The sequence below is a fragment of the Pongo pygmaeus genome, chromosome 3 (genome assembly GCF_028885625.2).
Source record: "Pongo pygmaeus isolate AG05252 chromosome 3, NHGRI_mPonPyg2-v2.0_pri, whole genome shotgun sequence".
Lineage (NCBI taxonomy): Eukaryota > Metazoa > Chordata > Mammalia > Primates > Hominidae > Pongo > Pongo pygmaeus.
Window position 1 is genome coordinate 83598379 of NC_072376.2, and position 26629 is coordinate 83625007.

Sequence of the window (26629 nt, forward strand, 5' to 3'; positions counted from 1 at the left end):
AGTTTGTGCTTTTCTAATCTTGATTTGCACATGTAAGGCAATTGGTTATTAAGTAAGCTCCAGACTGTTAAAAATTTAGAATGTTTACCCTCTTAGTAGCACTGTAAGATAATATATATGTGTTACAAATAATTATTTATCTGAAAGAAGTAGTTTGTGAGTAATTGTCAAAGCCATTAAAAAAACTTAGAGGGATTGGGATGGAGACCCTGCTAGTTCAATTTTGTCACATCCACTGGTTTAATTGCTAGCTGCTATTAATATTTACCACATGTAATGCAGTTGGTTATGGTGGGTTTGTGGTCCTCGTGAATCCATTATGGAAGCCACAGTTTAGCCACATTTTCCAAAACTGATAAAGATGAATAATGGGTTATTGAATTCACTGTTGTTTTGAGAGAAGGATATAAAGGATTGGTACATGCTGCGTTTATGCTAGAAATAGCTGTGATGTATCAGGAAAGAGGGGGGTGCATATCTTTTCCGAAAACATCAAGTGGTTTAGGAAGGCTAGCTCCTTTTCTCATATTATGCTCTGTTTCTGCCTATAATTATTTTGTGAATGTGAGTATAGGCCGTTGGTTCCGGACACAGATTATTTGGTTAATACTTCCTTTTGTTGTGGAGAATGCTGGAGGCATCTTCCGCAGGCGTAATTAACTATATGAAAAAGCTCAGAAAAGTAGAAAAGGGCCTCATGAAGATTATTCAGATAACTAGACGCTATTAAAAATTGTAACTCTGACTTATTTCTATTTATGAGTGAATAAAAAGAACTTAGTAACATAAATTATTGTTTTTTTTTTTCCAAGCTGTCAAAGTAGGCTGTGCCCTTGCAGCCACACAAATGTGATGTTTACTCTAATTTGTTAATAAAGAAAAAAGCCTCTGGATAAAAATAACATCTGTCCATTGACAAAAAACAGCTTGGGTCATGAAAGGAGTTTTCAGTACATTATAAAAGCTGAGTTTGGCAGGATGTACTTCAATCATAAAAGTTGTAACAGCTTTCGCTTCTTTGAAGATTAAAGGAGAGAAAACATATTTCAGGCAGAGGGAACTTCAACTTGTTGGATTGTTTTGTGTTCGGTTTTCTCGGATTTCTCAACCCATTTCAATAATGCAGTCCAGATTAGAAGCTTCTTAAGGGTGTCCATTCCTCCAGATGACACTTTTGGCTTGAGATTATGTTTCCTGCTGCTTATGAATGCTTGGATTCTCTCTACTTATCATTTTAAGGAGGCAGATTTACTGAATTATTCCTGATTGGAGTAATGTGAAAATTTTAACTGGTATGTCCACCACGTTGGTTTGGTTGGCCCTTGATGTTATTCCATTAATGAAGAAATACCTTCTTTAAAAAATAAAAATTGCATTACCCAGGAAAGAGGAATACTACTTTTATATCTGTGTTACTGAACCAATATAATTCTCACATACTGCGTTTATTGCTATCGTGTAAACATCATTGATCTGCTGCTTCCTTTCATTCTTTGACTGGTTCTATTTAGCAGATAACAAAGAGTAAATATTTTATAGAAAATGTCTGTCCTTGTCTCATAGGATGTAACCTGGAGGCTCCATTACTCTGTCAGCTATTGGAATACCCATTGCCTGCCAAAGATTATGTTTGAGGACTATTAATGACTGAGAGTGTTTTCTCACTAACTAGACAATGTTTTGGCTTTGTTGCTATATAGTCAACCTGATAATTAACTCATGTGTCAGTTGATAAATACATTTCCATAGTATGTATTTGTAAGCTATAATCATGATGGAGGTGCTAGGGAGAGGTAGGAAGAGATACAGAGTGTTTGGAAAAGTTTTGGATGTTGTGCATTACTGAAAAGTTAATATTTAGATACATGAAGATAATAAAAATGGAAGCAGAAGAAATCCATTATTTAAAAATGACTAAGGATCCAGGTGTTAGATATTTTCTCTTGTGGCACAGCATCTGCCCCTTTTCACCTAAACCCACACCCTTATTGAATTGAAACACGACCATTTGTAGTCAGGCAAAAGAAATTGAGAAATGTGACCAGTACTTACGTTTCTTAGTGGGATTAAAGCATTGTTTTGCTTTAATCATTAAATATTTTTTGTGTATGTTACACTCAAATCAGTGATCAGTCCCTTTAGAAAAATACATTTTACAGTCCTAAAGAAGCACTTTATAATACTATACGTAGTGGCATGTAATTAGGGGCCAGCTTCGAAGGGACAAAAGTTCTAGTGTCAATTGAACTTCAGTGTTAAAAGAGCTGAAATTCAATTCAAATAATGACTTCCTTCATACTTGAACAGACTTTGGTGCCTGCTGATTGCTATCTACTATGGTAACACTTGAAAGTGAGTGTGCTGCTTCACTTCAGAACTGGTTTCTAAGCAAATAAGTGCTAAGTAGTTTTATGGTTATTCTGGTATAAAACCTGAGTATTCAAACTTTCAGATACCTTTTTACATTCTTAATTTCTGGGATTTTAGAATCCCTTTTGGGTTGAATTTTATGATAAAAAAGGTAATTATACATTCAAGGACATTTTGGAACAGACCCAAACATTTTTTAAAGTATTTGCTGTCAATCCTTTTTTATTTGAAGTGAGGTATATAAATAAGTAAGTTAAAAATAAAATTCTGCTAGGCAAAATGGCAAGCTGTTTCTGGTACCATAAAAATGTTACCTAAGATGTCTTGTCCCTGGCTAAGCATCCAGAAGTGACCCAGAGTGACCTATGGAAGACCTATGGAAGTCATTTTTGGACTTCTGTTAAATCACAACCTTGGTGTATCAGTTGGGCAAGTAGTATTAGGCAGAAATATGTGGTGAAAAGAACAGGAGGTAAGAATGCCTATATATCTGCTCTTTGTCATTTACTAGGCACAGATCTTGGGCTCTTCTGTTAACCTCCATCAGCCTCACTTTCCTCACCATTAAATGGGAATAGGATACCTTCTTTATTGCAGAGGGTCATATGGAAATGTAAATAAAGTGATGAATGTGAAGTGCTTTGGAGGTCTTACAAGCTGGGCAGGCATATGATGTTATCATTTTTATTGTCCTCATTATCTCTCCGTTAGGTGATACATGATCAATATCAAGGTGGGATTTATCCCATGTCACCTTTTGTACATTTTTTTGTAAATTTTTTCTTACTCATTTACTTATCAGATTCCCTCATCCCCAGTGCCAACATGCCACAGGGCAAAGGCCCTGTGTGATAAGTGAGGGATTTTTTCCAACTTGGTTAGAGGTGAACCTAAGTGGGGTTAAGTTTGTTATTGTATGTTTCAGGACCTGTTTGCTATGGAGCAATATTTTGTGCATTATGAAGAAAAAATGTTGGTAAATGACAAGAGGACACCCACAAAAGAATTTTGACTGTCTGTGAATGATGCTTTATTTTGAATTTCTCTCATATTTCTCTTTCCTTACTTTGGCTGTCACCATGTGGCTTACTTGTAGAGGACTTGGTTTTTGCTGATTCCCAGTCACTTCTGAGTAGACATATTTCTTAAAAGTGTGGAGACGATCATCTGTCACTGCCCATATTGGGTAAGGAAAAGTCAGAGAAATGTGAAGATGCACTAACTCTTTCTAGTTATTGTGCTTTATGGGTTTGCTCCAAAGATTCTGAAAATCAGTAGATATGGAGAGAGAAAAAGATTTTAAAATAGAAAGATTGAATGACTCATATTAAGTGCTTGAAGTGCACCTTTCCTGCTCAGTGAAGAAGCTTCTCAGGTTTCTGTGCGAAATTCTTATTTGCCTCCAAATAAACTGAACAATGAACTGTGTTTTGCAGTAGTGCGAAAGAGTATATTCTGTACTGCCAATAATATATTACCTTTGTTTTAAAGGTGAATTCTAGACCTAACCTTTTTATGAACTAAGTTAAACATTTCTCAGTTTTATGTGTGTTGAGTTTGATGAAATGTGTGTTATAGCCTTTGCTTCTTTCCTTTTCCATTAGGTTCTTGTTCATTCTCTTAGGTCCTAAGGGGAAAGCCAAGTCCTACCATGAGATTGGCAGAGCCATTGCCACCCTGATGTCTGATGAGGTAGGAAATCAGGAAGATGGAGTTCTGTGAATGTCCTGCTTGTGTTGTTGTCATACTGTGAATTGGCTGTCACAATTTATTCAATTAGAATTATGTGGTTACTAGACTTCCTTATAACATGAGGTACAGTCATTTGAGACAAATGAGCTGAATCCTATATGGTTTTCAAAAAGTAAGGCATGCATTTTGGTTTTCTATGGGATTCTAAACTCTGTTGGAATAAAACATATTTTCCTTTCTTTTACCAAATATTTTCATTTCTTAAAACTGATATATGTCAAATATTCTTTAAAAAGTTCAAAGTCAGCTGGGCACGGTGGCTCATGCCTGTAATCCCAGCACTTTGGGAGGTCGAGGTGGGCGGATCACCTGAGGTCAGGAGTTCGAGACCAGCCTGGCCAACATGGTGAAAACCCATTTCTACTAAAAATAAAAAAATTAGCCAGGCATGGTGGCGCATGCCTGTAATCCCAGCTACTCAGAAGGCTGAGGCAGGAGAATCACTAGAACCTGAGTTGCAGAGGTTGCAGTGAGCTGAGATCGCGCCACTGCACTCCAGCCTGGGCAACAGAGTGAGATTCCATCTCAAAAAAAAAAAAAAAAAAAAATTGAAGGTCATTGTATTAACTTAAACTTTATCTCTTGAAGTTTTAATATACGAATTCTGGGAATTCAAATGTCTATATACTATATTATTTCAGAAATGATGGGTTCTATAAAATAATGTCTAATAAAATGGATAATGCGTTTTCTCTTAGGTATCAGAAAGTACGTTTTATGGTTTTCTTATTTTGTGGGAAGGAATGATACACATCTAAAAATGCATTAGCAACCATTATGGCAGAGTATCTCTACAGGTTGGAATTATGACCCCATTTATTTTCATAACAGTCTGGATGTTGTTACATGCATTTTAGATATGATAAAACGCTGAACTATTCCCATAGGAGGAGAAATACTGTTAGAATAGAGGATCATTAGTTTCTGCTCCTGGGTCTTTCTGGCTTACTATTTCCCCAAATGTATTGCTTTTGCTTCATTGCTTGATTTGTCGGTTTTTCTGTGTTAAGTGGAGAAAGGGGTACCTTTCTCCTTAGTTATAGATGTTCCATGTGGTGATTACTCAGGTAGCTATTTTATTCTGTGACTGAAAGCTTTATGGCTATGCTCCTTTTTCCCCTCAAGGGAACATTTATTTTATTCATCTCAGTGGATTCATTTTATTTTTTGCATTTTTGTAATTTAGCCCTGTTTTAAAAAATACTTTTTCCAAAGATGTATCAATTAAGAATACTTTAACAAGTGAGATTTAGAGTGGCTTAAACAATTTGGGATTTATTTGGAAGTTTGGAGGTAGATAGTTGCTGGGGTTATTTTAACATAACGGCTTAATGATAAATCAAGAGCTAAGGCTCTTGCTAAATTTATGATCTTAAAATAGCATGTTTTTTTTTTTCCTGTCAGTATGGTAAAATGACATTGCCTACCATCAGCTCCAGTCATCTTATCTGTATTTATTCAAAGCAGGAAGAATGGTGTGGTAACGCTAGCTGTATCTCCCTTTTTAAACAGGTATTCTAGAGCTTTCCCAGACAGGCTTTTTCTTATATCTAATTAGTTGGAATTGTTCATCTTTATCTGCACAGTTGGCTGGGAAAGTGAATCTGTGACTTTCCAGCCTCTATCATGGGAAACGGCAAGAGAAAATAAGGTTGAGGATGGCTATATCAGCCACAGATTATGTGCTGGCATTTTGTGTCACCCTCCCCTCAACCCCACAACCCCCAGACTATTAAATGTTACTTAATTGATAGCTTTTAAAAATTCTTTTCCTGGAGAAGTGGTTTAGTCGCAATCTTTAAGAATAGGTAAGGGTATTGAACAGGGACCATCTTCTCTTCTGAAGACTAAAGAATTTGATTTATGAAGTATGAAAGACTTAGGTTATATGTAAAGAAATTTCAGATCATCAGCTCTGTTAGAAAAATGGAATGATCGACAGAAAGGATTGTGTACATTTTGGAACCTCTTTCTTTGGAGATCTATATAAAAGATATGAAGCACTTGCTGCATTAGATGGTTTAGTTGTTGCCTTGCTAAAAGATAGACAGATGATCGACTATTTAAGGCCTTTTGGTTAATGTGCTGCCAATATAACCCAGACTTTTCTTTTTTAAGTATCTCATATTGTATGTTTGAGAACTCAGTGTTTGGGTCTTAACCTGATCTTAACACTCAGCTTGAACTTGTCCTTCTTGAGTTATCAGCAATTTTTATCCCAGTAGTTTTTATTTCAGGGAATGACTCTTCAGTATATTTCTCCAAACCATTTTAATCTGGCTTCCATAGCAACTGTATCAGTAGTGGTACATACCAGTGGGAGCTGAAAGGCAATGTTGTTTTATATTATTGGTAGGAAAAAAAGACACATAAAAACATAGCTGTTTCTTCAGGCCTCTGCCTCTATTCTTTGAAATCATAATCTGAATGCCTATATTTTGGGGGAGCAGGCTGAATAATAGGGACTATCAGAGCATGGCTGGATTAATATTAATCGCACAGTTGTTATGGGCTGCATTCTTCAGGCTTGATATGGTGTGAAGCATGTACAGAGTTCTCTTTTCGGATGAGCACATCTTTTATTATTCTTTAGGTGTTCCATGACATTGCTTATAAAGCAAAAGACAGGCACGACCTGATTGCTGGTATTGATGAGTTCCTAGATGAAGTCATTGTCCTTCCACCTGGGGAATGGGATCCAGCAATTAGGATAGAGCCTCCTAAGAGTCTTCCATCCTCTGACAAAAGGTAAATTATATGCAGCTGATAATTTTCAGTTGCTGAGATGACCCTGAGAAGGAGGTTGTGTTAAAAAAAAAAAAAAGTGAAGTCAATCTATTGTTCTAATATTTTCAGGTTCCTGTTTAACTTGATTTATTTTCTCAAATTTATCACTTATGTGCCTTGGTTTCATGTTTCCTTGGCATTGTAAAATAAATGTTATGTGGTATGATGTTCTTCAGTTATTATAAATTGGAGATCTCAGATTACTACATGGGAATGTATCACAGACATGCTTTGGGGATGTTTTGGGGATGCCCTGTATATCTGGAAACATAAATTTACTGAAGATGAGTCCTTGTAGATGTACATGGTTAAGAAATTGGGTAAAATAGTTGAAGAGAAACAATTTTCTAGAAATCTATTTTTTCCCAGTTGAAACAGTTTCCCTCTTTTAAGACATACAGTTCATTCAACTTTCCTATTCATCCAGTCATTTGTATTGGTTCTAAATGTAACACTTAAAGAATTGTCTGTTAGATAGCAGAAAGAAATAACAATCTTTCACCTTAAGGGTTTTCATTCCATCTCTCTGTTAGCCAGAGCATGATACAGCTAAGAAGCGAATGAAGAAAATAAACTAATATACTCTTGGGCTCTGTTGTCTTGCTTAGAAAGAATATGTACTCAGGTGGAGAGAATGTTCAGATGAATGGGGATACGCCCCATGATGGAGGTCACGGAGGAGGAGGACATGGGGATTGTGAAGAATTGCAGCGAACTGGACGGTAACTGACAGTTTCCTTTGCCATTCATGATGAGGTTCTCCTTAAATGTAAATTTCCCTTCATCTATCAACATATTATTCGCTAGTTTGTTCATCTGTTCAGCCAACAGATATTTACGGTATACCTATTTGTCACAGGCACTGGGAATATAGCAGCGAATTAAATGATACTGTATTCCCATAAGGATCTTATATTGTAGTGACAAGACATAAACAGTAAGTGAATAAGTAAATGTGGTGATGGTTTTATGAGGAAAATTAAGGCAGAAGTAGGGACTTTGAGGATGGGAGTATTGTATTCCAATTTTAGATAAGAGTGGTCAGAGAAGGCCTTACAGAGAATAGCAACATTTGAAGAAAGTGCTACAGGAGGTGGGAGACAGACCATGTAGGTGTGGTGGGTGTGTGGGGGTGGGCTGCAACAGAGTGTCTGGTGTGTGGCAGGGCTGGCACCAAAGCCAGCGAGACTAGAGGGGAATGACTGAGGGCGTGTTAGGGTCAGAGAGATGGCAGAGGACTGACAGATGTACCAGCCTTCACCTCTTGGCTTTCATAATTCCATTTCTCGCCTGTATGTGTATTTAAAAGTGAGTAACATGATATAGGAATGAGTTCTCACTGTTCTGCCTCCTTAGCCTGCAATTGGGAATTCAGGTTTCCTAAATTGTTTCAGCTAATTTCTTTCCATGATAACTCTTCCCTCCCTACCATTAGATTCTTCCTTTTATTGGGTGTTAAGTAAAATTTTAAGTGGGATATTTATTTTATGAAGATATGGCTTTTTAAAAGCACTGCAGGGTTTTTGAACATGAAAAGGTATGTCATTATAATATGCAATTGAATCTGAATGAAGTGAAGTTATTTCATTCTCCTGATGACCCACTTGGATTTCTCTCCCAAATTAACAGGCTATTATTCCTCTCTCCTTTATTCTCAAAGGATAGAGAACATAAAATCTTCTCTCCTCTCCTCCCCTAACCTTTTTTTGAATAGTTTTTTGTAAATTATTTCCATTAGGAATATCCTTTTCTTTTTTTACAGACATGAGCTCTGGGATTTAATTTTTAATTTAATCAGAATATATTTCATTCTTTTATATTTCACCTTTGCTAAACTAATTGAGTGTCTGTAGTATGCCTGGTACCATGCACAGCCCCGTGAATACTAAGAAAACTGAAGCAGGGCACTGAGTGCGGCTAAGGTCCAGTAGGTGTGCAGACAGATAGATGGACAATCCTAATAAAATGTAATAGCCAAGAGTGGAAATATGAACTGTAAGTGCAACGTCAAGACTTCGGAGAGCTGTTGAGCTTCAGAATAGGACATTCTAGGCAGAAGCCCTGGGGAAGACTGAGGTTTGAGTCTTGGTTGGGAGGGTGAGTAGAGTGATGTGCAAGTCACTCAACTGACCTGCTGACACTTGTCATGGGGCTCAGCTGCATTTCCTCCCATCACACACCTCCATGGCTTCCTCCCTTAGTTCCTTCAGGTCCTTACCCTAAAGTCATCTTCTTGGAGACCTTTTCTGGCCACTCTATCTAAAATTTCAACCACCTTTTCTCCAGTACTACATAATGCTCTTTCCCATTTAATTTTTCTCTTGATTTTTATCACTATGTGTTGCATTTATTCATTTATTGTCTGCCTCCTTTTGGTCCCCAGAGTAAACTCCATGAAAGCAGAGGTTTTTTGACGCATGTTGTTCACTACTGTGTCCTCAGCACTCAGAAGAGTGCCAGAATGTGGGCATATCGCAGGTGCTCAGTAGCATTTATTGAGGATGAAAGAATGAATGATGAATAAATGAGTGAGTGAATGAGTGAATGAATGAGGGTGGAAAGGGTACTATGGCAAGATGATGAAGGGCCTTTATATGATCTGCTCGCATATTTGGACGTTTTTCTCTAGGCAATGAAAAATTTTAATGTATTTACACAGTTCACTCTTTTCTAAAGACCAACTGGCTGGTCTTTAGGAAATGTGACACCTAATTTGGTGACCCAAAAAGAAAGAGATAGAAGAAAATTTATTCCATTATAGTTTTCTGGTTTCATCATAAGTAGTTAAGTAGTATCTTGTCACTGATTCAAGCATTTTAAATATGTTGTGTTTGATTTAATGAGTTACCTCTTGATTAATTTGATGGTAATTTACTTTACATTTAGTGGATGTTTGCATTCTCTCTGCCCAGGTTCTGTGGTGGACTAATTAAAGACATAAAGAGGAAAGTGCCATTTTTTGCCAGTGATTTTTATGATGCTTTAAATATTCAAGCTCTTTCGGCAATTCTCTTCATTTATCTGGCAACTGTAACTAATGCTATCACTTTTGGAGGACTGCTTGGGGATGCCACTGACAACATGCAGGTGGGTATGGTTTTGAGGAGGACACAAATAGTACAGCCCAGATTGCCTTCCTCACCCCTACAGCTCAGTTAGAAGCAGATGGCCTTTCAGTTACTCAGCGTGATTTTCTTTCTTTTGCTGGATGCTGCATTTTACTTTGCTTCTGGCCTGCTGCTGTATTTCCAGCATTTTAGTAATTCTAAAAATAGCTCGATGAAATCTGGCTTGAGTCACAAGTAGGGAAAGGAAGGGAAGGAAATGAGGATATACAATTCTATTTGGGCAAAAGCATATCAGCTGCTTTAATTTTGTACAGTGTACAAGGTTTAGATCTTCTACTACTTTGACTATATGGAACATATTCTGTTAAACTTGATGATTACACTTTCTTCGGGAATGTATGATTAGCTTAATTTTACACGTGAGCAAATAGCATCAAACCGTTGAGTGATTTGCTCAAAGTTGGGTTTGCATGTTTACCAGTATAATTTGGTTTTAATGAATACAAGCTAACAGTTATATCTCCTGTAGGTGGACCTGATTCTCATTAAGCTGTAACAACTCTGGCTTGACTTATTTTGTATGATTAGTTGTAACCACAATTAGTTGGTTACTTCTCAGATAGCGTTACCTTCCTTTTGCAACAATAATAGCTAAAGTTTTGGTGATAGAAAAGATGTGTTTGATTCCCTCCACCAACCAGAAAAATATGTCCAAAACTACTTTTAGTTGATCCAATCATTTGAAAAAAAGCTATTGTGCTAGGTGATGAATACGAGTAGTGAATGAAGTTATATTCCTATGAAAAGGACCAGATTGAAGCCCTTTTCACACTTTTCCTTCCACTTTACTGTATATTATTGTATAACCTATGTGGTATTCATAAGTGATGCCAGCCAGCTTATTTTTTTTTAAATGCAGCTGATTCCATAGGATTGCTTTTTTTCTACTTTGGTTTTCTTTCCTGGGCACATGCATATTTTAGATTTTTGTCTAAATACAAAAATACTATGGAGATTATAACATCTATGTTGACCTAAGTAAAAAGGGAGAAATTATACAATTGTATTTTAGTTTGTCAAGTGCAGTTTTATCTTTTAGTTCTTATCTAGTACTGCATAGCGTGTTACCCCAAAACTTAGAGACTTTAAACAGCCATTTTATTACTCTCTTTCATAGTTTAGATGGTGAGTTGGCTCAGCTGAGTGGTTCTCTCTTTGGTCCCTCATACACTTGCAGTCAGACGGCAGCAGAGGTTGAGGTCACGCAGCAGCTTCTTTACTCATGTGTTGGTGCCTAAGCTAGGATGTTCAGAATATTTGGGGTCTGGATACTCTCCGCACGACTTCTCCACATAGCTAACTTGGGCTTTCTCACAGTGGGGGGGGACTGTGATGACGTCTAATTGCTCATGCTCCATAAGAAAGAGGCAGTTGCCACTCAGCTTTGCTTTTTCCCACATAAATGTGTACCCAGTATTGCTTCATTTTCTGATCTTCAAAGAGAGGCTGAAAATTCTGATTCTTAGTGAAACCAGTGATTTTTAAATATTGGCAACTGATTAACATTTTAGAAAATAACATCATGCTGGTCAAAGAACACATATCTCTGTGTTACCAGTGAGAGATCTGCAGCATGGGTTATAAGAACCAACTCTAATAGCGCATAGAGATGAAATAGACAGAGCGTGTTTTTCTCCCTTTCCCTTATTTGTAAGACAAAAATGAATACATTAAATTGTAGTAGTGATGTCAGTAATAGAATTTTTATAAAATTTGATCTGTATCCAAGTTGGGCAGCTATTCTTCATCTAAATGACAGCATAAGGATAACTAAAACAGATCGTTCAAGAAAGAAAATGGAGAAGATGGCACTGGGGAAACACCCTACGGCCAGCTTGAAGAAGTTAATACAGGCAACCACATGTTAAGAAAATAGAAGAAAGCTGTGATTTTGAGAGGGCGGTAAGAACAAAACTGTCTTCCGTCTGTCAGAATGTATAGAGACTTTCTTGTGTTGTGCAGATAATTTTTAAACATTTTTTGATGGACATTCTCATTGAGATGGGGACATTGCAATATTGCCTATGTGTATTAGTTTATTGCCTTTTTTGAATTGAATTGTAATTCTTTGCAACCTCATAAGACTTGGCTTTACAATGTTGCAATGTGGCTCTACAATGTTACAATGTGAACAGAAGAAGTCTGTTTACATCTGTTTTGATCCCTCCTAGATGGATGAACTTCTATATGAGTAGGTTTTGGGAAAGTAGAGCACTCTATTATGTAACATACATAGTTAATTGGTATTTTTCTCCTCTGTGATATATGACCTGGGAAAGGCCTTGCTGGTGGAATTAGCTATTTTCTGTGTTCTAAAGATTTCAGGAGAAAAGTAAATACTTTCAGTGCTTCAGGATGTTAAGTAGTCCAGTAAAATAACCATTTGCTGGATGTGACTCCTAGGAGTTGACTTTCAAATTTATGGGGAAATTTTCCAGATGTAATTTGATTATTTCATTAATAGATTTTGTAACCTCCATTGATAATTTCACTGAAACTGTGGATGGATTGTTTGAAAATACTGAAGAACATATTTTTCACTCTCTTCTGAAGCTTTTTTCCATTAAGAAACATACTGGCAATGTCTTTCTCCTAGACTACAATTTGATACATCTAGAAATCACAATAAGTGGCAAAAACACTGAAAAAGAGGGATAGAAAATTAATGACTATTAATTTAAATTTGTTGAACCAAAACTTAACAAATATTAATAGTTTTATATATTTTAAGGACTAGGGAGTAAGGTGATTTAATGTGGAATTTAAGGTGGAAGATAATCTCTTGATTGAAAGGATATGTACTTTACTGCACAAAATTTTTGATTTTCTGGCAGGAGAAGTCTTCTTGACCTGGGACCAGGATAAGAAAATATTTTATAAATTTGGTGCTAAGGCCCAGGTCATTTTACAGGTATATGGCAGAAGTTGATTCATTCCTTGCAAATATTTATGGAGTGTCTACTATGTGTTTGACACTGTTTCAAGTGCTGGAGATAAAGATAGATGATCAAAATAGACAGGAATTCCAATTTTAAATCCCAGTTATAGTGTAGGGTGTTGATGAAAACAGTCTTTTTCATTTACCCCCAGGAGATACCAGTAGTGGGGTGTAGTGGGCTTATTTAGGGGACGAAGTCCTGTGGCTTCACTTGCTTTTCTAAACAGCAGACCAAGACTAAGCAGAAAAGCATTGGCAGAGCCTGAAATAATCTGCAGTTATGTCACATGCCTTCATAAATGTGGCAGTGGGTTATTCACAAAAGCACAGGCACTCAAATGAGTCAACTGAGAACAGTGTCCTTGCTTTTAAAGGCAGACAGCTCAGAGATGGTTCACATAGGGCCTTTATTGTCAGGCTACAAATAGACATGGGTGCTGGGTAGAAACGTGTTGTGAAAACACAGATGAGTCACTGCATGGCTGTTGTCTAAGCAAACTCTTCTGCCAGCTTCTGTTCAGAAGGTCTTGCCTGTTTGAAGCATTTATCTTAGAGCATATATATACACATATATAATTAGAAGCAGATTATTTTGGGAGCTATGTAGATTATTTCCCATGAAATTATGTTCAAAATAGAACAGTTGAGGCTACAGTGACTCTAAGTACAATCATACAGTTACAATGCTGACATAGATGATTGCATGAATTCACTAGCTTGGCGTACACATTTTGCCCATTAGGCTGCTCTGAGAGAACTCTGGGACTTACAGAATGGGTATTCACAAATTTCTTGTTAAATGTCAGCAGTAAACTTTAGCTAGGTTTTCTTTGAGTAACTGAACCACTCAGCCAAGAGTTGACATTACATTCATCTGAGATGCAAACCTGGCTTGTGACTGTTTCCTTTTTTTATAGTACAGCAATGGAGGGCTAGAACATAAGCTTTCTGAAGTCCGAGAATTATGCGACACTCTTATTTTCCTTTTCTTATAGTAAGTCCCACATTAATGCTCTGGTCTCCTTGCCATATTGTCAGGTAAACAAAGGCTTTTCAGCCTTACCATCCTAAAAAACGTGTCCCCTTTATAAATAAACTCTCTGTAACCATGCGTGCCAACTCACTGCATTATTGCAGTCATTCCTCGATATCAGCAGAGGATTGATTCCAGGACCCCCTTTCCTCCCATGGATACCAAAATTCATCGACGTGCAAATCTCTTTTAGAAAATGGGGTACTATTTGTATAGTACCTTTGCACATCCATATACTTTAAATTATCTCTAGGTTACTTATAATGCCTAATACAATGCAAATACTATGAAATACGTTATACTATATTTTAAATTTTGTGTTAGCATTTATTGTTATATTGTTATGTTTTATTTTTATTTTTTCCTATTTTTGATCTGCAGTCGGTTGAATCCACTGATGTGGAACCCATTCATATGGATGGGCCAATTCCTTTATATTCTTGGTTGCCAAACAAGTATACTGCTCAATTCATTTAGCTACTTCTAATTAAATTGTTAAATGTCAGCATATAAATATACTTCAGTAGAATTTATTACTACTATTGGTTTTTCATTCAGAGTACTGTCTGAATGGAACCTGTGCAAATTAAATCAACAAATATTTATGGATTACTTAGTCTATGGACAAGATACTTATATAAGGAATAATTTTTGATACCTTGTGACAAGTCTTATATTATTTAAAAAATTGTTCCTTTTAGTGTTATGAAATACAGAAAAGTATTTTAATTCAAATCTACATTGTTGATTGTGAATGAATAAGCACAGTCTAGAGTGAAGACTGGGTGAAGAAAGTAATTTTATTTTTTTTCCAGGAGTAAATATAATCCTATTTTCACAAACCTTTTAGCAAAAGAATACAGTAAGATTTTTAGATTCTGTGAATTTTGTGATATTTATGGAGCTTAACAGAGCACATTTTAAGGGAACTTGTCTCATAATAAGGAACATTTATAGTTGCCATCTCCAAATTTGAGACTTTATTTTAACATAAAGCTGTACTGAGAATATTTAATCAATCTGCTTAAGTTGGAACTATATCATTTCTTATTCACATGTGATGTTCCTTGATAAGATAGACAAATCTTTACAAAGCCTATTATGTGTAATTTATAACAGCAAGATTAAAGCAAATTGGTAATTGCTTTACTATATTGAGAATTGTACAAGAATTTCAATTTAGCTGAGTGTTGTACTTTGGCACCAAAATGCATTTCCTCCTTGAAGTGAAAATATAAGGTGACATTAATCTACACTATCAACATATTCCAGTTTCAAAGTTAGGTAGAGATTATCTGTTGGAATGACACAATTTTGGTAGGTAAAAATAAATAGACATATTTAGTGACAAAATAAGGATTCTGCATTACCTGGTTGCCTTTAAAACTTATTAGCTATTTCTTCTTTAAAGAAACTTTAAATAATGTGCTTTGCTTCATGGGCAAGTTGTGAATTAAATCCTGTTTGGTTGAGGTTAAGTAATGTGTATTTGGTGGGTTTTTTGATTTGAAAGACCTTTGTCATCCTATTTTCTTGATGATCAGAAAATGATAGTGATTTAGGCAGGGATGTGGGGAGTCTGAACTGATGCTAAATTCTAATTCTTATTTTGTGTTTGACTTGCAACTGTTTTGAGAATGAGATATAATTATGTATTGTAGAAAATTCCAAAAATCCAAAAAAATTATGTGGAAGGTAATTTTGCCCTTAAACCCATCAACCAGAATTAATCATTATTAACATTGTCATGAACATTTTCCCATACATCTTAAAATTCATGTGTATACAGATAGATTGACATATAGGATACCGTTACATAACTTTAGTATTTCATGGATGTCTTTCCACTTCAGTATGAATATTTAACATCATTTTTAATGACCACATATATTTATACACATGATGCATGTGCTATTACTATAACAGAGCCCCTCTTAGTGGACTTTTAGTTTTTCCCAGTTTTTTATAAACAAAAAAATGTAGGTGATTAACTACATGTTTATTATTTGTGATTACCTTCCTAGGGCAAATTTCTAGCAGAATGATTGCAGGATGTGCTCATTTTATTTTTTGATATTTGTTTCAAATACACTACACAAGGCTATACCAGTTCATATGTCTACCAATAACGGACAAGGATGTCCACTTGCTTATACCCTTGTGAAAACAGAATTTTGTCCCATATTCTCATTTTTGTCATTCTGTGGGTTGAAAAATAATGGTTCATTTTTGTTTAATTCTAATTTCTTTGATTACTTAGTGAGGGTGAATCTCCTTTCACATTTTTATTGATTGTCTATACTTCTTTATACTTGCATCATTGGTATATTTTCCTTTTGGGGCATTTAGGGTTTTTTTCATTGCCTTATGAGAACTCTTTGTATAATAAGGATATTTTCTCTTTGCTTGTGAGAAAGATTACAAAACATATTTTTCTTAGGGTTACCATATGTCTTTTAACCTTATTTATTATTTCTTTTGCTGTATAGATCTTAATTTTTATGTAGCCAAAATTGTCAATTTTTTAATAGTTTCTTCTTTTCATGATATATTTAGAGAGGTTTTCCCTACCCCAAGATAAAGGAAATATTTACCCACATATTTTAGTTCTTTTCTGTTTTCGTTTAAATTTTTTATCCATCTGGAATTGGTTTTTGTGTAAGGTTATACTGGCCTAATGTTTCCAATGATCTAGATACATATTCACAGCTCTTCAAACAAAAAAAATATTAGAAAGCCCTCCATGTCTTGCTCATCCAGCCTATTAGACTTGGAACTCTTGGTAAGATTTTTGGCTCATACTTTTCTTCAAGCAGGGAGATAATTTGTCTTTCAAGTCTTGCCTTTTTTTCATTTCCTGCTGGGCATTGTAAACAGAAATCCTTGCTTATGACGACAGAGTACTTTAGGCAGAGCGGGTGGCAATAAGGATTTGGCAGCTGTGACCTGTCAGGACAGAAATCACTGATTTATTGGCTGTAGCTACACAGGGGAAATAAAAAATGAGGGTTGTATATCCAGTCTCCTTCCCCAATGTAGATGAATGGTCTGTGTGACCAATCGTTACTGCTGTTCTGTAGGAGAAGGGGAGGTACATCTCACATTTGGGGCACATGGGAATCACTTGGGGAACTTAAAAAAATACTGAATCCCTAGGCATTATCTTCATTGGTTCTGATTTAATTGTTTTAGGGTGGAAATAAAGAATCAGTATTTTTTTTATTAAAAAATCTTCTGAGATGACTCTCATGTGACCCAAATTTGCTTTAGATACTTGAATCATTTCTCCACTTATTTTTGATCATGTGGTTTGTCTTATGCTGGTGACCTGACATGAAAACTCATATAGGTTAATTCCACTCTGACTGCTTATTTCCAGTGGCATTGGGCTACCTCATAATTCTTGACTAAACTTTAGTTTCAAAGGCTCATCTAGCAAAGTTTAATTTTATTATTTATTATTCAATATGCTGCAGAGTTCCTTATGAACACCACCAAAAAGATTGGCATTTCTTTTTACTGTTATAAACAAAAAAATTTCTAAAGCCTGAAACACGACAGTAATGTTGGTAAATGCTTTATCATTTGATGCCACCTTTATTTTCCATACTTTAGTGGGTGGAAAATTGTCAAGAAAAATAGAAATTTTTTTGTTTTCCTAGGCTGTTCTGCCACTTTTCTCCTTAGCCTTTTTTCCCCTTCTGTTATTGTCACTCAGCCTCCCTAAACAGGGTTATAATTATTAATCCAAATAATAAAGTCCTTAATAAAAGGGACATAAAACAACAAAAGTCACTTTTTAGTGTTATATGAAGAAACCAAATTGCGATAAAGTCCAAGTTGACAGCACAGATTTTTAATATTTAATGTTTTATCATCTTGAACGTGCTTGCTTTCCCTTAGCCATGACAGGTATTGGTGGCCTTGGCAGCCCTTGTCCCAAGTTGCTGAAAGACATAAAATGCTGGTATTACAAATCGTGGTTGGCTTTTAATTTTTTTTAGAATCTTGCTCCTATGGTCTGATTTCTTTTAGTAAAAAATATGTTTTACTATTCTGGGACTTGTCCTAATTTCTTGACTTTAAAAAAACATGGGCCAGACACGGGCCATTCTTGGTTTAATTTTATACCCTAATATGAGCTGAAAAATATTCACAAATGTTTTTGGATATCGATTTTGAATTCACTGCTGTAAAGTAAAACAAGCTATTTTGTTTATTATCATTGACTTGCGTGTGACGCAAAGGAATGGAAAGAAGTGGCTTTTAATGGCCATAGTGTTGCCACCTAAGACTTTTCTGTTGATTTAAAATTTACTCTGGGAAATACTGTAGACCTAAAGAGGCTTTTTTTACCTGTTTCTTCTGAAGACTGATTTTTATCTTTTCACATCATTTCTTTTGAATTTCTTTTTATCTCCTTCGTCTCTTAAAGGAAAGAGAAATAATAGAGGCTGAAAAGAAGGTGATGAAAAGCAGCCAAGGAAAAGAAATCAACATTAGATTGTATCTCTGCTTTATACGAGACTCTGTTCTTAGCTCTTTACATATTATTCTTTCATTTTATCCAAATAATTATCCTGTGAAGTAGCTATTGATTTTACAGAAGAGAAGTAGGATTTAGAAAGATTACCCAGTTGGTCAATGGTAGAACTGAGATTTAAATTCAGATGTCCCTGACTCCAAGACATGCTCTTTGTACTGAGCCACCTGGAAGAGACCTTAGAGATTATCCAGTCCAACCTCCTCATCTTTTTTTTTTTTTTTTTTTTTTTTTTTTTTGAAACTCTCGCCTAGGCGGAGTGGAGTGGCGTGATCTCAGCTCACTGCAACCTCTGCCTCCTGGGTTCAAGCAATTCTCCTGCCTCAGCCTCCTGAGTAGCTGGGACTACAGGTGTGCACCACCATGCCTGGCTAATTTTTGTGTTTTTAGTAGAGACAGAGTTTCTCCATGTTGGCCAGGCTGGTCTCTAACTCCTGACCTCAGGTGATCTGTCCACCTGAGCCTCCCAAAGTGCTGGGATTACAGGCATGAGCCATCACGCCCGGCCATCATCTAATATTTAAATAAGTATGGTACACGTATGGTTGCCATGTATTGAAAAGGTTTTTATCAGTCAGAGACTATGCTAAGCACCTTACATACGTTATCTATCTAATGTGCATACTAACTCCAGGAAGCATAGGTAGGTTAAATAACTTGCTTAAAGTCATTGATCTAGGAAATAATATGGTATAGATGTCTATCTGGGATTGTCTAACTCCAGAGTCCGGTGCTCTACTACAGTGTCTCAATTTTTCCTCTCCATAAAAATACTGAAATTTACTGAGGTGAAGTGACATTTCTAAGACCATCAGCTCTCTTTGGCAGAATGGAGCCCAGACTCCAGATTTCTGACTGCCAGTTGTTTGCTCTTTCTACTGTTCTATGGTGGTGTCACATCAGAAGTGGAATAAAATGAAAGCCATCCAAAATGGACTAGAGCACTTTGTGGCATCCTATTGCTCCACACCTCAGAGCTTAGCTGTCTGCAGCCTCATAAATTGCTAGGGAATTTGTTCTTCTGAGAAATCAGGTGTAGAAATGCCTTTATGAGTTATGGCTTTTAAAAATACACATATCCACACATTGTTTTCCTTTTTGTATTAGTGAACACTGAATATAATAAATCAGAAAAGAGGTTTCTGATAGTTCACCTTATAAATTGCTTTAAACTTTACAGTTAAACTACAGTTATACATTACATATTATTTTTTAAATTTCTGTATTGTGAAGAGGAAGATGTCAAATAGTTCTTTTCTCAGAAATACTGGAAACATCTCTAAGTTTAAGCAAGTTTCCAGTGCAGTGTGTATAATAAATCACCTGTCTCTGTTTCAAGATTGTCAGCAACAGAATGGAAACTGTAGCACTTACCAAAGGATCAAGTACTGAAATAAAAATATGCCTTTTAACAGTCATATGGCTTCCATAAATCAATGTGGTTTTCTGGAAGAAATTGGTTGTTATCTTTACTGAATGAGCAACAATGCCTGTTGACCTTTGATAAGTGGAACCTAGAGTGTCATTTGGGTCTTGCTTCTTGGTTCCTTTAGCATTTGCTGAGTGCCTACAGACCACATGTAGAGATGGTGGATAACATGATGAGAGAAAGAGAAACATGGATGATGCCAGAAGGCCCTGTTCTTATCCTCCCCAAGATTAATAGCTATGTCAAATCAAGTAGAGAATGCAAAAATCTCTTCTCTTGTATTGCTCTTTTCCCCTTTATATTCTCCCTTACACTCAGTCAGTGCTGTTTTGATCCATAGTAGTGATGAGAAATATCACTCCTTGCTTGATAAAGAATGTTGTAGTATATCTGCCTATCACATGTTCCCAGAGTGTAGCTTGTCCTGCCACAGGAAGCATTCAAGCTTCTACCTTTCATCTTATGCGTACACTAGTGTAAGTTGTAAAAAAAGAAAGATAAGTTATAAAGACAGAAAGCCCACTGTCTATGCACAAGGGTTGAAGTCCCAGTCTGTAGTGCACCTTTTATCCTTACCGGGGGTGAAGTCTGGTTGGGCAAGTACATACACTAAAGACGCAAAGACTTGTTGTGTCACATTGAATGTGACACTTAACTCCCTTGAATCTCAATGTCTAAATGTTTAAGAAATCAAGGCAAATGCTATTTGTTGGCTTAGGATAACCCTTTCCTGTCTTCTCTGCATAAATACATCTTGGTTCTGCTGCCCTTCCTTGTTATTCTGGTTTCTGTCCCTGTGAGGAAGAATGAGCAAGATAGTCTCTCTACGGAATGGCTATAAATAATGAGATGGTACCCTTCAGCCATGTGCTGGACCTACATCCATGTAAATGGAAGTCCTTATGAGACCTTCCTGCCAGGCTTCAAACCTAGATTTCTGTATGAACTGGAGTTGTTCTGGATTGTTTCAGAGTGTGTGTATTTGCCATGAGAGAAGCCAATCTTACTACTTAATTGTCAACTCTTGTTTTTTATCCACCACCATCCCAACTCCATTACTATCTAGTGCTGCTCTAAAGGATTTTCATTTGTTTTCTGAATTGAATTCCACCCTTAAAATAGGAGGATGTGCTATTGCTAATGTCAGTCTATGGAGAGCGTTGCTGTCTCTGAAGTAGTGTTATAAGAAATATTTTGAGTAATTATTGTAATAATGGTCTCCTAAGCTTTTGAGTGGCACTTACTGTGTAAGTTTTGTAAGTTGATTTAAAAAACAATTTCTTCATAATCATTTTACTTATATTGTATTTTCTTTAAAAATGGTAAGTGAATGAGAAGTTGCTGGAGAGCTTTTGGGACAGTGGTAAGAGGTGGCCTAGTGAGGTTGACAGATGGATAGGTTAACTAGGAGGTTGAGGGTCACAGGAAATGACTGAGTGACACTGCAGATTCCCCAGAAATCCACTCTGCTCCAGTCAGGAGGTCGTTTCAATTAAAAGGCTTATTTTATGTGGCATAAATCATACTTCGAAGAGCAGGTAATTTATTGTTTAATTGAAGAGAGAACTCTTCCTATACCAAGAGATCACATGATTTTGCTCCACTGTTTTATCTACCACTGAATATATTATTGTGTCCTTTAAAGCTATAGAATTTCTTACTCATTTGAAAATGTTTTATTTTGTAAGTTTTAATGTTCAGATTTATAGTTTCATGTATCAGTAAAGGGTTTCTGTCATCTTTTTATGTTTAAAAATCATGTCTTCATGAAATATTATTTTATGTCTACAAAAGAACCTTCCTACAAATACACAAGTGCTTGTCTATAGGTTGGTGCAAAAGTAATCGCGGTTTTTGCCATTACTTTAATTATTTTAATGGCAAAAACCGCGATAACTTTTGCACCAACCTAACTACTAACTAAACTAATAACTAAAGTTTGAAATAATGAAAAATATAGGAAACAGGCTAGTTTGTCATCCTTGAAAGCATTGGTCCTGAGTGACGTGATTAGGAAAGTTAGGATGGTTTTGTAAGTCAGTGATCCTTGTTGACACGTCACCTTTGTTTTTATTATGCTAAAGGAAAGTAATGGGTTGATTTCCAGAGATGTAACTAAAAGGAAATGTGGCCATAAAAGACTACTTATTTATGTTCCAGCACATATATTTTCTGTAGAAATAGTTAATTGAAACTCTTCTATAAGTTTACATTGGACAATAAAAATGTAATGAGAATGTCTTTTGAAATTGGTGTCTTAGAAATTGCAGAATGGAGGACAAATCACTTTTTTGGTCCCCTTTGTGCCCCTCTCTATTTCAAAGGTGTTTCTCCAGGAAAAAAATAGCTTTTGTACATAAAAGAGAGCTACTTATAAGTGCCTACTATGTGCAAGGCAAAATCAGGCTAAACACTGAAAGGAACCACAAAGAGGAAAATGCCACCAAAAATACCAAGTCACTTCTAACCATTTGATTTTGATGTGTAGAAGATTCAGTTAGTATTTTAGTAAGGATCAGAGCCACCTTTTGCCTTCTACACACCAGCCATCGTAGTAATTATAGTGCTTTAGAGCAGGTTGACCCTTGGAGTAGGGAACCATGACTAAATTGTATTTAAGGTGAAATAAATGGTGGCAATATGCATATTGGTAAAAGACTTTGTCCTTCATTCTTGATATGTTTGCTAAGACCCTCCTAATAGTATATTCACGTGGCTTTATTTGCCTAGTGACATCACAAATGAGAAGAAAAAAGATGTGTTTCATTTACCATCTATATTTTCTTTATTTTAGGGCGTGTTGGAGAGTTTCCTGGGCACTGCTGTCTCTGGAGCCATCTTTTGCCTTTTTGCTGGTCAACCACTCACTATTCTGAGCAGCACCGGACCTGTCCTAGTTTTTGAGAGGCTTCTATTTAATTTCAGCAAGTATGTACATACATATTTAATTGCAAATTAGAATTGCTTAATTGTAGAACCTTTATAGGCTAGATAGAGCATAGAATAGTGATTAGGCAGATCCAAGAATCACTCAGAATACTGGAATGTTCAGATGTGAGAGGTGAAAGGGCCTTAGCAATTAGGTAGCCACCACTTGTTTCAGATGTGATTCGACTAAGGCTCTTATGTTGTGTGCATCCTTGCTCCCTTCCCACTTACTCTCTTTCCCATTGTCCTGCCCTGTGCTCTAGGGGCTGATGCCTGTGGACAGCAACACCCACGCCTCTTTGCCTTCTGGCTTCCTCTTGGGTTTGGCTAATGGGGAGTACCAACAAGACGGGAAGAGAGAGAGAGGTCTGAGTATGTCTGCCTTTCCCCAGCTCACCGTCTTTGTTTTAGCACAGCATTCTGGCAGTGCTTATCCCCGAGGACTTTAGCCCCTGTCAATTGGCTCATCCACCTTGACTCTAGCCCTCACCAGGCTCTGGTAGCTCTATTTCTTCCTTGGCCTTTTCAAGCCTGAAGTTAGTAGTGGCTTCCTGCTGTTGATGGTCCCTGAGTGCCTTGCCATTTGTTGTTACTTCAGAATGCCTTCTGTTTCCTGCCATGATCCTGACTGACATGCTAGAGAAATTAAACTGATTAAGTTCACATCATTCAATAATGAAAGAGACCAGATGCTCTTTACTTAGTCCGCTGCTCCTCACCCCAGTTTCATGTTCTTAACTAAAGATAGCTTCCAAAACAGCTGAATAAATACCTAACATTTATTGAGAGTTGATCATGTACCAAGTATTATCCTAGGCACTTTACATGTACTAACTCATTTAATTCTTACAGCAATCCTGTGAGGTAGGGACCACATCCTGATTTATAGATGAAAAAACAAGCACAGGAACAATAAGTAAATTGCCTAATATTACATCACAAGTCATCGGTGGGGCTGGAATATGAATTCCTGCTTTCTGACTCCAGAGTCCAAGTCTCTTCAGGAATCACTAGAAGTTTCTAATGGGCATCGCAATTATGATATCAGCATTTTCTTTTAGAAATTGATGGGTCATTTTAAGAAGGGGAAATGTGAGTTAAGTGAATTATCCAAGTGGCCACATTAATACACAAATAGATTCAAAATCAAATTGGGTATTCCAGCCTCTTTCTAATGTAGTTGATACCTCTAAGAGAGAATTGCCTTTACTGGCAGATCTCAATCCTTAGGTAGATTGAAGAATGTCTCATGGCCTGCTGGCACTCCTTGTCGGCATTCCCATAGTCTTATATTTTATACATTTTTAGGACTTTAGTTTTAGAATTGTCATTACCTTCATAGTACATCATGGACTTATGGACTCATATATAGCCTTTGAAAGTGTGTGTGTTATCAAAAATAGTCATAAGATGGAGGAGGGAATGAGGATTTAAAACGAGTTTTTTGAAAACAGGGTTGAGGACATCAGCAGGAGTCTTTTGAGAATGTAAAAAGTTCCAAATTTTAAGTAATGTTGTGAATTTTCTGTAGGTAATTATTATTATAAATCCCTTCTCTATCATAATTCTCAGAAGAACATTGGAAAGAATTTTATTCATGTCAGTTTATAGAAAGAGTCAAACAGTTTTTATATGTTTAAGGAAACGTTGTGTGAGACAAGAAAGCCTTTGTGGAAAGATTAAACAAGGATGTACTATAAACAGGAACAAACATGCACAAACTTTGCAGAAAGATTTATTGGATGAAATGTGATCGGAGCCTTAATCTACAGAAAATGTTTGCATCCCAGTTTGTTTTAAGTAATTGTGAGATACAGATTATTTCCTTTCACTAAGCAAGTTCCTTTCTCATTCTCCCTTTTTTTCTGTCATAATTGGTAACATAACATAGTTCCAGGTGATTTATTTGAAAACAGTTGTACATCAACAAGAAACATTTGAGAAGCCATGCTTTAAATCCATCACTTAGTAATATGTGGCAAGCATTATTTTAATCACAATGCTATATCATTTGTTTATGTTATAGCAGCAGCAGTGATAATATTCTGTCTAGATACAAAATATTTGGGTAGATCACTATTTCCAAAAGTGTGTTTCATCAGTTACTAGTCTCATTCCATGCTCCATGAAAAAAAAAAAACTTCTGTGGTCCCAGTAAGTCTGGGAAGTACTATATACTATATACCCTCCTCTTGGTAATTCACTTTAGGCTTTAGCATGCAAGAGATCTGAAAAAGTCCTTCAGTTAAGAACTATTTTACTTTGTCTTGCCCAGATTTTCCCCAACATATTTTACCACTGTTGAAGAATGATAGATCCTTGCTTTGTAGGTTCACTGGACTCAAACTCTGCATAATCATGGATTTATTTCTGAGGTTTTGATATTTGCCCTGTAAACTGGAGAATTATAAAGGAATATGAATGATATGCTGCCATCTCTTAAAATCAGTAATAGAAGGAAGAAGATAGCTCACAACTTTTCAAAGATACTTGTAGTTTTATTTCCCAAATTCTGCAATCTGTTTTGCATTATTTTTACACATTTTATCACAATAATAATTAGATTCCTTCTTTTTACTTGGGTGAGGAATCTGAAAGATGTTTCAGCAATGTGTTCTAAGCTATATAAAAACTTCACAATTAAGGTTGGATTTTAACTTGTATTATTATCATTTGGTCATTCAGTATTTTTTTCCCTATATTCTTTAAACAGTTTACTTTTAAGCCTTCAAATTTTTAATTCTTCCATGATATCACTGGATGTATTTTTTAGGGAGTTTATATTTATTTGTCAGTGGCTGCACATTAATTTCTGTAGCATATTTCAGATGTGACTTCTTCAGTTTGTCTGTATCCTTGGTTTTATGCTACTGAGAAACTATGACTCAAAAAATCTAGGAACACTGAGTGGTACCATAACAACGTGAATCTATTTTTTCCTTCTAATTCACCATAATTTCTTCTTTGATCTCTAATAGCATTTCCTGTTGCTTTTTAAAACTTAATTGCTGTTTAAATTTGGCACCAAGGGAATTTATTGGATGTAATAATACCGTTTTACTGTAATCATTACTGATAATCAACTTATTTAAATTTTTCTCATCTTTATTCCTCTTTCTTCTTGATGCTCTACACATATCACTTTCATAATGAAGTGCCATTGGTTTTATTGACTTTATTTGGGTCATTCTTGATGAACTACTGTAGGATTACTTAAGTCTTTTAAAGCAGCTAGTTTAGTATATTGTTTAGATTCTAAGGTTTAAGTTTATACATGTATCTTTTCCTTTGTACCCAAACTAATGTTGTTCCTAACTGTTAGCTAGTTAATGGATTTGTTTCTCATCCTATCCTGTAAACATTAAATCTATAAACAACTACTAGCATTCTTAGAACAAATCAAGATTGCTCTTTCATCTTCTTGCTAGGGTAGCAAAACTAGGTAATTGTTTAAAATTTTTATTTTAATTTAAGGAAAAAGTATGTTGGCTCAGAAGTAACAAAACTGCGTTTCTTAGTTGTTATTCTGACACTGACTCATTGTATGATAAAGTAAATTATATCAAATTTCTAGAACTCAGTTTTTTCTATAGTTTACTTATCTCACATAGGCATGCATAGGATTAAAACAGTGGTGTTCTGGACATAAAGCAAACTGCAAAGGAAAGGAAAAGTTATCTTCAGAAGGATCCCATAAAGTCTATCGAAGATAACTTTACCC

General features: G+C 35.9%; 1 protein-coding gene across 3 annotated transcripts in view; it reads left to right on the top strand.

Annotated features, from left to right (window-relative positions):
- SLC4A4 (solute carrier family 4 member 4) overlaps window positions 1–26629 on the top strand; it is a 386161-nt gene that overhangs the window by 263322 nt on the left and 96210 nt on the right. For all 3 annotated transcript variants that reach the window (XM_054485495.2, XM_054485497.2, XM_054485496.2), the window contains exons 9-13: window positions 3975–4062; window positions 6716–6870; window positions 7518–7631; window positions 9822–9996; window positions 22775–22908. In XM_054485495.2, coding sequence (XP_054341470.1) covers window positions 3975–4062; window positions 6716–6870; window positions 7518–7631; window positions 9822–9996; window positions 22775–22908 — 666 coding nt within the window. The remainder of the gene's footprint in view (window positions 1–3974; window positions 4063–6715; window positions 6871–7517; window positions 7632–9821; window positions 9997–22774; window positions 22909–26629) is intronic.